At 36.4% G+C, this 16,280-nt stretch overlaps 1 protein-coding gene across 4 annotated transcripts in view; it reads left to right on the top strand.

The window, feature by feature from the left end:
- The window catches only part of EPC2 (enhancer of polycomb homolog 2), a 117,175-nt gene that overhangs the window by 36,805 nt on the left and 64,090 nt on the right, over positions 1-16,280 (top strand). For 3 of the 4 annotated variants that reach the window (XM_047722406.1, XM_047722405.1, XM_047722404.1), the window contains exon 2: positions 10,368-10,527. In XM_047722406.1, the coding sequence (XP_047578362.1) occupies positions 10,368-10,527 (160 nt within the window). Of the gene's footprint in view, positions 1-10,367; positions 10,528-16,280 lie in introns of those variants that run through there. The other variant, XM_047722407.1, reaches the window with a different exon arrangement.

Raw genomic sequence — 16,280 nt, 5'->3', positions numbered from 1 at the left:
CTTTATTTTCACTTTGCATGCAGATGTTTGTATATTAGCCTTTCGTCCTTTTCCCATCTTTGAGAGATTTGTGTATGTGTATAAGTAAAATTTTACTACAAGTCTACCAGTTATCTCTTGGGTGGATGAAGAGTGTCCATGTGTGTACGTAAAATATTTTTGGGGTTTTTTTGTTTTGTTTTTTTTTTGTATGTAAAATTTTACTAGAGTTTATAAGTTATCGCTTGGTTGGATGAAACCAAGTTGAAGATGGACTATACTCTCCAATATATAGCCAGTAGTCACTTGTGGCTTTTGAGCGCTTGAAATATGGCTAGTCTGAGTTTAGTTGTTCCATTCAGGTAAAATACACACCAGTTTTTGTAGACTTGTTATGGGAGAAAAGAATTTATAGTATCTCCATAGATTTTTTTTAATTGATTGTGTGTTGAAATGATAACATTTTAGATAGATGTGTACATTGGCTTAAATAAAATGTATTATTAAAACTAATTTCACCTCTTCTAAGTGTGGCTGCTAGAAAATTTAAATATATGGCTGACATGTGTGGCTTGCATTATATTTCTGTTGAACAGTGCTATTCTAGTAGATTTGTCAAAAGTCCCTTATAAAATTCCCTGAGTTCCTTCTGTAGCCTTGCTACTTGAAGAACAGCTTAGCTGAGTATAAAATCCTTGATTCATACTTTTCATTCATTGAGGTTTCTCAAAATGTTGCTTCATTGATATTTTGCACTATGTTGTTTTTGAAGTCTGATTTTAGTCTGATTTTTTTACTTTAATAATATATTAGTTTATAATAATTAGTACTGTTATTTTACTATTATTGTTTGGAGTCTTTTAGAATTTTTTCATTATTTTTGAAATAGTTTTATTCAGAAATTTGTCAAATTGGTTGTTGTTTTGGATTACTTTTGCCAAGTACTTAATAAGCTTTTTGTTAATTGTTGTAGTAAAGAACTCAAAACCTAAAATTTGCCACCTGAACTGTTTTTAAATTTGTAATACAATAGTGTTAACTATATGCAGTGTTAACAGTTATGTAGCACTTTTTCATCTTGGAAAATTGCAACTATACCCATTGAGCAAACAGCTTCTTTTTTCCTCCTCTCCTAGTCCCTAGCAACCACCATTATACTTGCTATTTTTAAGAATTTGACTACTTTAGGGGCACCTGGGTGGCTCATTGGGTTAAAGCCTCTGCCTTCGGCTCAGGTCATGATCCCGGGGTCCTGGGATCGAACCCCGCATCGGGCTCTCTGCTCAGTGGGGAGCCTGCTTCCTCCTCTCTCTCTCTACCTGCCTCTCTGCCTACTTGTGATCTGTCAAATAAATAAATAAAAATTAAAAAAAAAAGAATTTGACTACTTTAGGTATACCTGGTTGGCTCAGTTGGTGGAAAAGGTGACTCTTGATCTCAGCGTTGTGAGTTAAAGCCCCACGTTGGGTGTGGAGATTACTTAAAAGCAAAATCTTGGAAAAAAAAATAATAAGAAGAAAGAATTTGACTACTTTATGTAACATATAAATGAAATCATAAAGGATGTGTCTTCTTTATGACCAGGACTGACTTATTTCACTTAGGTATAATGTTTTCAGGGTTCATCCATGTGATAGCATGTATCAGAATTGCCTTCCTTTTAAGGTTAATACTCCATTATATGTATATACCACATTTTGTTTAGTCCTTCATCTGTCAGTAAACATTTGGATTCCTTCTACCACTGGCTATTATGAGTAACACTGCAGTGAGCATGGATATGCAAATACCTCTTCTAAATCCTGTTTTCAGTTCTTTTGGATATTCACATAAAAGTGGGATTGCCAGATACTATGGTAATTCTGTTACTGTTACAGTCCGTGAACATTTTTGGAGTGTACGGTATAGTATTTTTAACTATAGCCACCATGCGTGCATTACATCCCCACAACTTACTACAATTGTAACCAGAAGTTTGTACCTTTTGACTATTTTCACCCATTCCCCCCCTCCTCCTTCTTGTAGTATTTGTCTGATCCTGCTATCAGGGTAGTACTGGTCTCGTTAAATCAATTTGGGAGTTTTTCCTTCTCAATTATTTGGTAAGAGCTTGACATATACAGAACACTCCACACAATAACAGCAGAATACCTATTTTTCTCAAGTATACAACAGAACATTCTCCAGGATAGATCACATTAGGCCACAAAACAACTTTTATCAAATTTAAGAAGTATGAAATCATACCAAGTATATTTTCCAACCACAATGGAATAAAGCTAGAAATAACAGCAAAGGAAAACTGAAAGAGTCACAAATATGTGGAAACTGAACAACACATTTCTGAACAAATCAGTGGATCAAGAAAGAAGTCACGGAGGAATTTGGAAAATACCGAGACAGATGAAAACAGTATAACTGTTTTGTTTTTTTTTTTAAACTGATGAACTCATTTGTGTAGAAAAGTTCAAATTGTTTATATCTCTTGTTTTATGTTATTAATGTCACAAATTCAGTCTGTCTACGTTTTGTGTCATTAACATTATTTTATTTAACACTTTTTTTTTTTTAAGATTTTATTTGAGAAAGAGTCAGAGAGAGCACGAAAAGGGGGAGGGTCAGAGAGAGAAGCAGACTCCCCACTGAGCAGGGAGCCTGATGCGGGACTCCATCCTGGGACTCCAGGATCATGAACTAAGCCAAAGGCAGCCAGCGTCTCAGCCAGCTGAGCCCCCCAGGCACCCTTAATTCTTACTCTTATGCTTTTATCGTTTAAGTTCTGTACCACAATCAAAAATGACTTATGCACCACCATTATAGTATTCAAGATTCTATATTTGTCTATACATATATACCTTTACCAGAGTTTTATGTTTTTGAATGTTTTTGTGTTAAGTGTCTTTTGTTTCAACTTGAAATGACTCCTTTTAGCAATTCTTTTTTTTTTTTTTTTAAGATTTTATTTATTTATTTGACAGAGATCACAAATAGGCAGAGAAGCAGGCAGAGAGAGAGAGGAAGGGAAGCAGGCACCCTGCCGAGCAGAGAGCCCGATGTGGGGCTCGATCCCAGGACCCTGAGACCATGACCCGAGCCGAAGGCAGAGGCTTAACCCACTGAGCCACCCAGGTGCCCCTCCTTTTAGCAATTCTTATAGACAGGGCTAGTAGATATAAATTCCCTCATTTTTGTTTATATGGATAGGTCGTTATTTGTCCTTTGTCATTTTTGAAGGACAGTTTTTCCAGATCTAATATCTTGATTGGCAGTTTTTTCTTCCAGTGCTTTGACTTTATGAGCCCATTCCTTTCTGGCATGTAATATTTCTGATGAGAAATTGTTGATAATTTTATGGCTATTCCTTTGTACGTGATGATTTGCTTTTCCCTTGCTGCTTTCAAGATTCTGTCTTTGTCTTTGACCCTTGGCAGTTTGATTACGATGTGTCTTAGTGTGGACTTTGAGTTCATCTTTGCTGATGTTATTTGAGCATTTTTTATTTGGATTTCTTTCCTCTGATTTGATTTTCAGCCATTGTTTTTTCAAACAAGTTCTCTGCTCCTTTCTCTTTTCTCCTTTTGGGGCTTCCATAATGTTTATATTGGTCTGTCAGCAGTGTCCTAGAAATCTCTTAGGCTTTCTTCATTTCTTTACCCCTTTTTTGTTCCTCTGACTAAATAATTTCAAATGATTTCTTTTTGAGTTCACTAATTATTTCTTCTGCTTAATGAAGTATGCTGTTGAATCCCTCTAGTGGGTTTTTCAATTTGGCTACTGTAATCTTCAGCTCCAGAATTTTTTGGTTCTTTTTGATATTTCTTATGTCTTCATTGCTAGTCTCATTTTGTTCATGCATCAGTTCCCCTGATTTCATATAACTGCCTATTTGTGGGGGTTTTTGTAGCATGTTGAGCTTTATTAAGATAATTATTTTAAACTTTGTTGTCAAATAATTCACACATCTCCATTTCTTTAGGGTTTTTTGGTAGGTTTATTTTGTTTCTTTGAGTGTATTTCCTATTTCTTGGTGCACCTTGTTATTTTTTACTGTAATTTGTGCATTTTACTATTTTTTTTTCTTTTTAAGATTTTATTTATTTTAAGAGAGAGAAAAGTGAGAGGAAGTGAGCCTGAGCGAGGGGGAAGAGCAGAGGGAGAAAAGCAGGCTCCCTGCTGAGCAGGGAACCCAGTGAGAGGAGATCCCAGGACACCGGAATCATGACCTGAGCCAAAGGGAGACACTTAATCAACTGAGCCACCCAAGCCGGTGCATTTTGTTTTTTTACTTAAAAAAATTTTTTAGGGGGCACCTGGGTGGCTCAGTGGGTTAAAGCCTCTGCCTTCAGCTCAGGTCATGATCCCAGGGTCCTGGGATTGAGCCCCACATCGGGCTCTCTGCTGAACAGGGAGCCTGCTTCCTCCTCTCTGCCTGCCTCTCTGCCTACTTGTCATCTCCATCTGTCAAATAAATAAATAAAATCTTTTAAAAAATTTTTAAGTTTGTTTACCTTTTTTCTTTTCCTTTTTCCTTTTCCCTTTTCTTTTCTTTCTTTTTTTTTTTTTTTTTTTTTTTAGCAATCTCTGTATCCAGGATGATGACTCCCAAGATCAAGAGTCACTCTTCCAACTGAGCCAGTTAGGTGCCCCTAATTTATGCATTTTTCAAAAACAGTCACCTCTCCCAGTCTTTTACGAATTGGCTTCATACTGGGAAGACCTTTTCCAGTCAGCCCAGGCAGAGAATCTGGAAGCCCCTCAAACCTTTTCAGGAGATGCATCTTCTTTGGGCATGTGCACATAATTTCCTGGTTACAGAGTATTGCTAGTTTTTCAGGAGTTTGTTACCTTTTGCTCCCTCTGGTGTCTCTGTGCAGTACTATAATTTCTTTGGTGCATCAGCAGTACTCTGAGTGCTCTCTTGTTCTCTACAGTTCCCAGGAATCCAAAGAATGCTGGCTCTTTCAGTCCGTGCTCTTGAGTTAGCTGAGACAGAAGTTAATCCCTTGGGCAGTTTCCCAAAAAGCTGAAATGTTGGATGTGCATTCTACTTTTCTCTTTTCTTCCCAAGAGAGAATCTATGAGCAGAGTGTCTTCTCCTGACTGTACTGAATATACATTGTCAGATTGTGCCTGTGGTGGTAAGGGTTCTTGTATGTCATCCTGTTCCCTTGTGAGCTTTTTTTGACATGTAGATTAAGATCTGTTATTTACAGACATTTAGGGGGATTGTTATTTTGAATATTCTTTTGCATTGTTTTTCTTCTTCAGGGACTCCAATTATATCAGTGTCATTCCTTCTTTGTTTTACATCTTACTGTCTTACTTATTCATTTTACTTGATCTCATTCTTTCGGTCATTTGACAACCTTTAACACTTTCTTGTTAAAGTGTATTTTGCACTTGGCTACTAGTAACTTCAGTCTTCATCTCTGAGATAATTTTTTTTCTTTTTTTCCTGAGTTAGTCAGCTGTTTTCATTTTTTTCCTGAGTCTTTCATCCTCCTCTGATCTTAGTTTTTGAGTTTGATTCAAAGATATTTTTCATATCTCTAAATGCTTCTTTGGGGCATATTTAATTAAGTTTGTTCGGTGCATTTTTCTTGAAGTGTTTTTTCTGTTCCCTTCTCCAGAGTGGAGAGAATGTATCACTACAGGTTGGATCTTTTTAAAAATTTTAATAATAACAGTAGACGTCTAGGTTTTCTTTACTCCCATAGGTTAAGGGGGTTCACAGTATTACTTATTCCATGGTGCCCTCTTCTGTCTGTGTAGAATGATCTACTTTGAGGAATAGGCAAAGAAGTGCTTGTCTCATTTTAGCTGTTTCTAACTAGTGTTTCAGAATCCCCATTATCTTGTTTTCTGTAGGACAGATGGGTTCAGTTTTTATCTTTTCCCTCTGCAGGGATTCAAAACCATCTTTTGATTTTGATCTCCCAGATTTTTGCTACACTCTGTTTAGGGCTGATGGCTCATCCCTCATTCTCTTTATTGTTGTGGCTTTATAAGTTACTTGGTCCTTTATTGGTAAATTTACTATTGTAATTGGTGAAGTAGACAAATGTAGGCATTTAGCCTGCTATTTTTAATTGGGGATTTTGCATGTGAATTTTTAAAATACCAATGAAGAATCTTTGATTTTTTTTTCCCCCCTTATGCAGCCTCTCTGAATTAATGGATTCTGATACCCAACAAGTTGGGGCATGAGGTTGGCAAGATGAAAAAGAGACATATAAACAAAGATTCAGGTTTCAGCACTGCTGATTTCTACCAATGTGGCCATAGTGCCTTAATTTACTCCTCCCCCAGCCCCCCCCAAAATTCTGCCCTGCATTTTGTAGGATAGTGATTTGTACCTATTATATATGACTAAAAGCGATGAGTTATTTAGTTCCTTTTAGTATGCTTTTAACAGTTTATCATATACTACTAGGAAAAACAGAAGGCACAGAGAATGTAATTATCTAGGAAAACACAAAGATGTTTAGGTATAATACAGTAAGGTTCAAAAGGATATATCAGAAGTCTAAATCATAAGAAGTGACTTCATGTATTTTGGTGGTGAGTCCCTTCATTTAAGATTCAAAACTTATACCACTTTTTAAACTTAGGAAAGTAATACAGATTTATTACAGAGTATTTGGAAAATATGAGAGAGCAGATGCACAGAAGAATATAAGGCCCACCTAAAAAATATTTTGTAGTATATTCTGTTCTGTATTTTAGTCTATTTTTTCTACACACATACTCATTTATATTTGTACATGTTATTTATATTCTAGCACATTATAATATACATTATATTTATGCAAGTTATATTTGTACATCTAAACTGGCACCCACCCACCTGTCTCTTACCTCAAAAAAGTATCCTAACATCTTTTCAGGTTAGTAAAGGTCTGCATTATGTTGGTTTTTACTACTACCTAAGAGTTCCATTTTATGTATATAACATAATTTTATATAACTAATTCCTTTTGCCATTTAGACTTTATGGGGTTTTTTTTTTGGTGTTATAAACAGTGCCTGATAAGCATTTTATTTAATCATTGTTGCCCCTTTGTATGTTGTCTTTGTTGAATTTCCTAAGTGGAGTTGGTAGGTCAAAAGAATACCTGTTTTTTAAAAATTATTTTTATTACCATATAATGTATTTTTTGCCCCAGGGGTATAGGTCTGTGAATCATCAGGCTTACACATTTCACAGCACTCACCATAGCACATACCCTCCCCAATGTCCATAACCCAACCACCGTGTCCCAACTCCCACACCTCCCAGCAACCCCCAGTTTGTTTTGTGAGATTAAGAGTCTAAAAGAATACCATCTTAATGGAAAAGAAAGCAAGTAGCACTTTTAATAACCAAGTAACCTCACCAACATACAATGCAGCATGTAAGAAGGAATCACCATTATTCCTGCCAGTCTTTGCCCCAGTAAAGACAAATGAAAACTCTGGTACCTGCTTCCATGTTTGCATGTTTGTCCCTGGCTGTGGTTATTGTATGAAGCTCAGGCCTCTAGAAGCTGTATCATTGTTGGTTTTTTCTGAATTTTTAGGTTGAGAGGCTGTCTGATAATATGGGAAAGGAAATGATAGCTGAGAATTTATTTTTAGAGCTAAATTTGGTCTGTAAATTAAAATGGGGGAGTGTGTCATGATCTGTCTCCTTAATTTCTGGCTACAGCTCTGTCATCTGCCAGCTGTGTTAACAAGAAGAGAGTCATCTATGATCTATTTTTAAATTTCCTCACATGTAAAATTAAAATAATATTAAATTTTCATCTATTAAAGATGTATTTCAGTAATTGGTTAATACCTAAAAATGTTTTGTACTTAGGAGAAAGTCCATTATATAGCAAAAGAATCTCTTCACATAAAAAATGTACTACCAGTTAGCTCAGTTTCCTCTTGCCACCCATGTTTCTAGATTATTAGCATTACAAGAACATGGTTTTTGTTTATTTTTATTTTATTTTTTAAAGACTTTATTTTTTTATTTGAGAGAGAGAGCACAAGTGGAGGGAGGGGGCAGAGGAAGAAGGAAGGCAGACTCCCTGCTGAGCAGGGAGTCTGATGTGGGGCTGGGTCCCAGGACCCCAGGTTTATAACCTGGGCTGAAGGCAGATGCTTAACTGACTGAGCCATACAGGGGCCCCTGGGTTTCTTTTTTTTTGTTTTTAACAGCCCATTCTAGTAAAGATGGAATAGTAAAAAAAAAAAACTCAAATCAGAGTCCTGAAATTTGACCTTCTCGTGTATATATACTATAACTAAGAGCAAATCATTTGTTTCTTGAGTCTCATATATGATGTAGTATGATATCTATACCTGTCCCCAAATTTTGAGGAGTTAATAAGCTTGCGATTGTGGTTGTACTTTAAGAATTGTAAAATAGTATAAAAATACAAGGTGGCTTTTCAGATTACATCACTTTATTTGACCATGAGAGGTGAAATGTCAGCAAGGTAATAGGAGAGTATAAGCTTAAATAATGCTAGAAATTGCTCTTTCAGAGCCTGGCTTTCCTAATTTCTTGATGCTGTTGTGGGTGTGTTTGATCCTCTCACAATTTTTTAGTTAACTCAAAAGTTTTTTACTGAAGACTCTTACTAATGATAGCAATATTTATATGAGGAAGTGTATTTAGTGCTCCAACTTGGGGTCCTATCCTATGAAGAAAAACATTTCTTCTGGTATTGAAAGTAGAAAAAATTCAAATATAAGCTAGCACCCACCCACCTTTTATCTCAGTTGCTTGCCTTTTTTGAATGTCTCTGAGCTTTTGTCTGTTTTGGACATTTTATTTTCTCTACCTGGATTCTTTTTTTCTTTTTTGGTCTTTGCCTTGCTAAATCTAAATCTCTATCAATCCTGAAAGTTTTAAAGATTTTTTTTTTATTTATTTGAGAGAAAGCAAAAGTGATCATAGAAGGAGAAGGGTCAGAGAAGGAAAGGGTGAAGCAGACTTGTTGCTGAACAGAGAACCTGATGTGTGGGATGAGGTCCCAGTACCCTGAGATCAGGACGCTCTACTGGCTGAGCTACCCAGGTGCCCTGATGCTGAAAGTTTTAGTTTAGATTTTACTCTTTGGGTATCTTTCTCTATCCTCCTTAAACAGTGGTTTGACTAATTGAGAAGAGACAAGTCTGTCAAGCCCAAACCTGATTGTATACTTAGGTATCTTTCTTCTACTAGCTAAGTTCCTTAATAGCAGATTCTGTCATTCACTCTTAGTATCTGGTGTCTACTGGGTGCTCTGAAATGTATTGAAAGAATGATCTGATAAATTCTTAGCCAGTACTCTTCTAGATAAAGAAACCACAGAAGGCCTCTCTCTGATCAGATGAGACTTGAAGGAATTTCAAAAGCAATCCTTTTGGATGTTTAAGAACCTGGAGGAAAGGCAGTGTGGCTACAATAAAGGAGGGTAGGGAGAGGTAGAAGATAAGGTCAGAGAGAAATAAGGCCTTCTATTAGTCCATGATAATTTTAATCTTTAATCTGAGTATGAAGGGGATCTATTGCGGAGTGACGTGACCTAATTTGCCTTCTACAAAGTAAAACTACTTTGTTGAGCATGGTCCCTTGTGGGCCAAGGGAGAAAGTAGGTATTAAGTGGTGAAGAGAATGGAAAGTTACTAGAATCAGGATGTATTTTATAGGAACTTTTGTTTAACCTTAGTTCAAAAATATTTCTTGCTGGGGCGCCTGGGTGGCTTAGTTGTTAAGCTTATCTCCCTTGGGTTCGGGTCATTATCTCCGGGTCCTGGGATCAAGCCCTACATCAGGCTCCCTGCTCAGCAGGAAGCCTCCTTCTCCCTCCCTCTCCTACTCTCTGACCTGTGTTCCCTCTCTCACTGTGTCTCTCTCTGTCAAATAAATAAATAAAATCTTTAAAAAACATATATATATATTTCTTGCTGTGATAGTAATATGTCTGTTGAATGTAAGTTTTTTCTTTTTTTGAGTTATTCATATTTTGTACTTTTGAAGTTTCAGGTGTGTTCTTGCAGAAGATAATGAAAACCTGTGACATTGTCATTTGCATTTTTTCCCATATGCTGGTATTGGTGATAAACACCTCTGTTAATTTAGCAAACAAGGAATCAATTTTCTTTTAATTGAGATGTTAAATTTTAGTTTGTGAATATGTGTATAATCTTTAAAGAAAATTCTGCTTAATAAAATTACAAACATCTAAGGTGTTACCAGGATGAGCACAAGTGTAATCAGTGGCAGTGCTTTCTATAGTTCTATGGCAGAAACTGTTTATAATTAATTCTTAAGTCACCTTGAAGTTATTAAACAAAAAAATTTCAAGTAGAATTATGCATTGAATTAACATTATTAAAATGACTTATGTTGCCTACTTTACATTTTCCAGGAACATCACTTACAGCGAGCTATTTCAGCACAGCAAGTGTTTAGAGAAAAAAAAGAGAGCATGGTCATTCCAGTTCCTGAAGCAGAGAGCAACGTCAACTATTACAATCGCTTGTACAAAGGAGAGTTTAAGCAGCCAAAACAGTTCATTCATATTCAGCGTAAGTTTGTTGATTCATTGTTTTCTGTTTGTAATTTAAATTTATCAGCCAGTGAAAATTCTTTCTTTTATGCCCAAAGAGATTTTAATTTTTCAGTGTGTATATATTAATTCATAGAAATGTAAAACATTAAGGATAAAATCTCTCTGTGCTTACATCTGAACTTGGAAATCATTTTGAGTGTTAGTTGCATTTGGAACATTGGATATTTAATACAGAATTTTGTGTAGCACTTACACCTTATTACTTTACATCTAAAAGTTGGATTAGTGTACTCAGATTTATTATAAAGGTCTAGTGGCTATAATGCTGATTAGGGTCAAATCCTCAGAAAGTTTTTAGAATTAAAATATACCCCTCTCCCTTCATCTGATTTTTATAAAATTCTATTTCTGCCTCCCTGCTGTTCTCTTATTTTTTTCCCTATTATATTTAATCACAATCTCTTGCTTTAAAACTATTTCACTAAATTTTATTATTTATTTACTACTCCTCCATCACCTTTCCTTACCCTCTTCTGTTGTTATCTTCTCCACAAAGTCTACTGGCACCACAGTGGCCTTCTTAAAGTGTTCCTCTGATCTGATTCTTCTCTGGCTTAAAGTCATACTATTCTTTATTGTCTACAGTAGGAGTTTTCAGGGGATGGTTCTAATGTTTTGATGTCTTGTCTGATTGTGTAAGAAAAAGCCCTGGGTAGCTTGTTAAAATAGAGATTCCAGGGCTCTGCTTTAGGCCTACCTGTTTGAGGTATGTGGCCTGGTAATAAGTATTTTTAAAAAGTTCCTCAGGTAATTATGAAACCTCTCCAGATTTAAGACTATAAGACCTACTGTTTTCTATCAGTTCTAAGATGCATATTTTTTATTGACCAGTTTTGAAATGAAATTACATATTAAATTGCTGTTGTTCTGGATTCAGGTCTAGTTTATCTAAAGAAAATCTGTATTTGTTTCTGCCAAGCATCTAGGGACACTTCAACAGGAGACCACGTTAAAGTTTTTGCTGTTTATTTTGTTTGTTTTTAGACCACACTTGAGTAGCTTTAGTTCAGGCTACAGACCTGCCTAGAGTTCAGTTCTCAGGGAGAGAGTTTTCCCTCCTCCTTTCACCTAAGGGCAAGTTGAGAAATGAAGTTCCTTGCTATTCCATTCTGTATAGCTGGTTTATTTCTTTACCTTAAGCTGACGTTGTTATCGCTTGTTAGTCTGTCTTTGTGCGGGAGTATTCTATTAAACTTCTTAAGAGACGCCAGCAGAAAGCTTTTTTTTTTTTCTTTCTTATAGTACATAAGTTCATGGTTCACCTTTTAACTTATGGCAGTTTATATTTGACAGAATTGAGTAATGGCCAAATTCTCTACTTTGAATACAAGACCCTTTGTGATTTTTTTTCCCCCTGTCTACTCCATTAACCTCGTTTCCTGTTGTTCTTCCCCTCACTCTCTTTACCATAGGAACTAACATAAAATTACCCACATTTCCCTGATTGTTTTGTGTTTCACACTTCCTCGCACATGCTATTCAAGTCATCTATCGCCTCCTGTAACTCATTTAGTACCTAACTCCCCTAAGAAGCTTACCCTGACTTTTCTCATTGACCTCTGTTTTTTACTCATTTCAGTATCTTTGTACATACCTCTGTTAGAGGACTCACCCTACTTAATTGCAATTATTTGTAACCATTCTTTCCTTTTAAACCATGTGCTCCTGGGGGCAGGAACAGTGTTTTATTTTCTCTTTGTATATTTAGAGTAAAGTGCATGGTTTATAGATACACAATAAATAGTATGTTTGTTGACTAAATTTTTAAAAAATGCCTTTTAAAAAGGCTCTTAGGTATCAGAACCATTTTCCAGAGACCTGACTCTGAAGCAGTCAAGAGACATATGCAGACATTATTTATGTGATTTGTTTCCTCTGTATTCTTTGACCCCTTTAGTTTATTTGAATTTGCCTTTTCCTTTGTATTGGAAGGGAGATAGCTTTTCATAATAGGAATTTTAAGGATTTTTCAAGCCAAAGTATGTGTTTGTTGTTGTTTTGTATTTAGTAATAGTGTAGCTGGACATTAAGGCCATATATAAAAACCATCCTAGAAAACCAAGAACAAAGAAATTGGGTGTAGCCCACCTAGGTTAGGCCCATTAGATACAATAAATATTAATCTTGGGTTGGCTTTTAAATTTCATTTCATTCTGTTACTGTAGAAGATGGAAAAAAATAATAGAACATTATTTTAACTTTCATTTTTTTCTTTTAGTCTGTCAACATATGTATTCACATACTATGTACAATAGCCTCCTGCACATACAGATTTTTATTGTTTTTTCTTTGTATATTTTAAATTTCTTAGATTTTTAGTGTAGTTTGTGATTGTCATTTTCAGTGCCTGTTAATTGTATCAAATTGATATTCCACAATTTGCTTACCTTTATGCCTATTACTGGCCTTAAACTTGTCTGAACTAAAATTTAAATTCATGTTATCATTGAGATTTTTTTTCAAGGAAAGCCTTTTTTCCCTAAAGTTCATTTATTTACTTTTCATAATCTCTATATCCAGTGTGGGGCTTGAACTCACAAACCTGTGATCAAGAGTCACATGCTCTTCCAGCTGAGCCAGCCAGGCACCCCTCAAGGAAGGGCTTTTAAACATTTTTTGACGTAACTTCTTTCTGAGTCCTTAAGTATAAGGAATTCCAGAAAATACTGCTCTGGCTTTTTCATTTTGTTTTTTACATGATGGATTTGAAAGTACCCCATTTGCCTGGCTAGAAGAAGACATAATTGCCACAGTAGGATGGCCTACTTCAGGTCCATCACATTGTTTGCCTGGGCTTTGGCAGAAGCTTCTTTATTGGTCCACATTGCCACTAAATGTGATTCTTATCCATTTAGAGAATCTGTTGTCTATCAGATAAAATTTTAGTATTGTATTTTAAGGCTTTTCTTCTTTGTGCCTCTCCAGCCACAGTTCCCTGTGGGTTCTTCCACTAGGACACCAGCCTTACTGAAATGAGCTGTTGAAAGTAAAGGTCTGTTTCTTTCTCTAGATGGTAAGCTTCTCAGCAGCAGAATTTTGCCTCATTCACCATACAGTCCCAGAATGCAGCCTGAATACATTTTTTTTTCCAATTCCTCTAACCCTTTGCACTTTCAGCTACAAAATAATGTGCTCCTTACGACACTCTGACTTACGCCATATTTTCTTGTACCTCCATGCCTTCGATACCCCTTTACTTCTGTCCTCCACTTGGTACTATATAACTTGTTCTCTGTGTCTCCTCTCCAGGATTATACTTAGCAGCCTTCTCTAAGTAAACTGTTTACCTCAAGCTCTTCTATGTCATATGCAACACACCCTCATCTTGGGATTAACCGTCTTCAGTTGTGCTTGTTTGCCCTGTATTGTTTCACTAGGCTATAACAGTCATTGAGAACAGGGACACTTTTTTCCTTTTAATTTCACTGCTCAGTAGTACCTATCATGTGGTTAGGTATGCAGTTTAATATTTGCTGAATAAATAAATGAGTGACTGGATGATTAAAGATTATATATACCATGGCATTTTTGAGACATGGATCTTGTAGGGCTCAAAATTGTACACAGAACCAAATACAACAATGAAATTACTGGTATTTACATTGAAATCGAGGACCTGTGTAGATCCAAGTTGGAAATAAAAAGTGAGCTATGTTATTTACAAGAGTGTCATTTTAGGACATTTTAGGACAGAACACATGTATACCAGGAAGGAGCTGGGAGTGGAATGATTCCGGTCTTGGTATGGATGGGAGAACATTGTTCCTTCCTCTGTCTTTCAGTACTAGGTCTTCATAGTCACCTGTATTGGTAGTCTGAGGAACTTCTTTAATCAGAATACGCTGGGGTATTCTTTCCAGGTTGGAAGCATCTTAAAGCCATATAGTCTGATGACCTAGGATACTCAAACTGTTCCTCATTTGGCTAATTCTGCATACCGGTCAGTTGGATGGCACATCCATAAGACACTGTCTCCCTTTTACTTACACTTAAATTTACTTTAGGTGCTTTACGCCAGATGTTAAAATTCCTTCATTCCTTTTGGAACTTAAGAACTTCATCAAATTCAGAACCCAAACTTTCCTCCTTGTTGAGATGACTTTGTTTACATTGTAATAAGTTCTTTATTTTGACCTTCATTATACCTTTTATTTATTTATTTATTTATTTAAAGATTTTATTTATTTATTTGACAGAGAGAGATCACAAGCAGGCAGAGAGGCAGGCAGAGAGAGAGGAGGAAGCAGGCTCCCTGCTGAGCAGAGAGCCCGATGCGGGGCTCGATCCCAGGACCCTGAGATCATGACCTGAGCCGAAGGCAGCGGCTTAACCCACTGAGCCACCCAGGCGCCCCACCTTTTATTTAATATGGTAAAATTTTACAGTTAACATTAAGTATCTCAGAATTTTAGAACATGAAGGCACTTGAGATACTGTTTCGGTATTGTTTCCTAGTGTTCTGAAGCTAATTTATGTCTAGTTTTGAATTCAGCTAAATGGTTCTTGAAAATAGGACTTGTTATCTTGTTTTGAAAGGAAGAGTCTCTTCCTCTTCTCACTGCATTATACCTACAAATAGAGATCACTCTCCCATCTCAGCTGCTTCTTGGCTGAAAAAAAGAAGAGTTCAGGAGGACGGATAGGTGGGAAGTGGCAACCTTCTTGTTATCTGCCAGGCAGGGAGAGGAACTTACTAAAAGGAGATTGACTTCTGCTATTTGTATCTGCAGCAAAGATAATAAAGCCCTGGGAAAGCGCCAGTCTTTGTGTTCTATTACTATGCACTTAGTACACATGGCTTCTCAGTCGGATAAAACTAACCTTTGTCAAGTCAACATTGGGAAAAGAAAAATTCCACTTATTCAGTGTAAAGTGGACCTGTATATCCCACTAGGTTTTCAGCAGGAGTGATGTAGATGCTGGCCTAACATCTAACTTCAGTCTCATTATCCTTGCAATATCCTTTGCTGTTCTCATTAACAAAAATGGTGATAATTGACCCTTTATCCTGATGGGACAAACATGTTTTGATTGGTAAGAGTGGGAGAAGATCCCAAATGAAGAGTATTGCTTTGTTTATACGGTAAAACTCCTTGGTGAAAAGGGTGCATTCTAGGAACACCACTTTTTGTAAAAATGTTAGGAGGTGTGTATTAAACAGTTAAATTGAGCACAGATCTCATGAAATGAATCACACGTTTAAATTATTAGAAAAAGTGCTATGAGTACAGAATCAGAGTGTATTAGATTTTTGGAGAACACATTCCAGGTCAAACTAGAAAATCTCTTTTGGGGTGACTTGGAGGCATGGTAACAGGGATAGTGAGCCAGGCTAGATAGACCCTAAGGGCAACCCACATTCATATCAACTGGCTCTAAGGATCTCTGTTCTCGGGATTATCCTGAGCCTCCTATTCTTAGGTAAAGCTGTGAGTGTGGGTGTAAAGGCTGAAATGGTAGAGCAGTACCTGGGTGGCTACTAATACAGGAAGGAGGAAACCCAAAACTCAGAAAGCATTAAAGTAATGCCAGGTGTTTCGGGAAACAGCAAAATAATCATTTCATGGTCTGGCTAGAGAGGTGAAAAAGAAATCATAGTACAAAGAGAGTCCCTTTGGGGTCTTTATGTATTTATTTATGCCCACTATTAAAAAATTTTAAAAATGGGGTGACTGAGTAAAATACAGTATCACAAATTAAAGACCATAG

This window comes from Lutra lutra, chromosome 3 (assembly GCF_902655055.1).
Source record: "Lutra lutra chromosome 3, mLutLut1.2, whole genome shotgun sequence".
Taxonomy (NCBI): Eukaryota; Metazoa; Chordata; class Mammalia; order Carnivora; family Mustelidae; genus Lutra; species Lutra lutra.
Note: the sequence above shows the minus strand (reverse complement) of the source record. Positions and strands in the feature narration are given on the sequence as shown.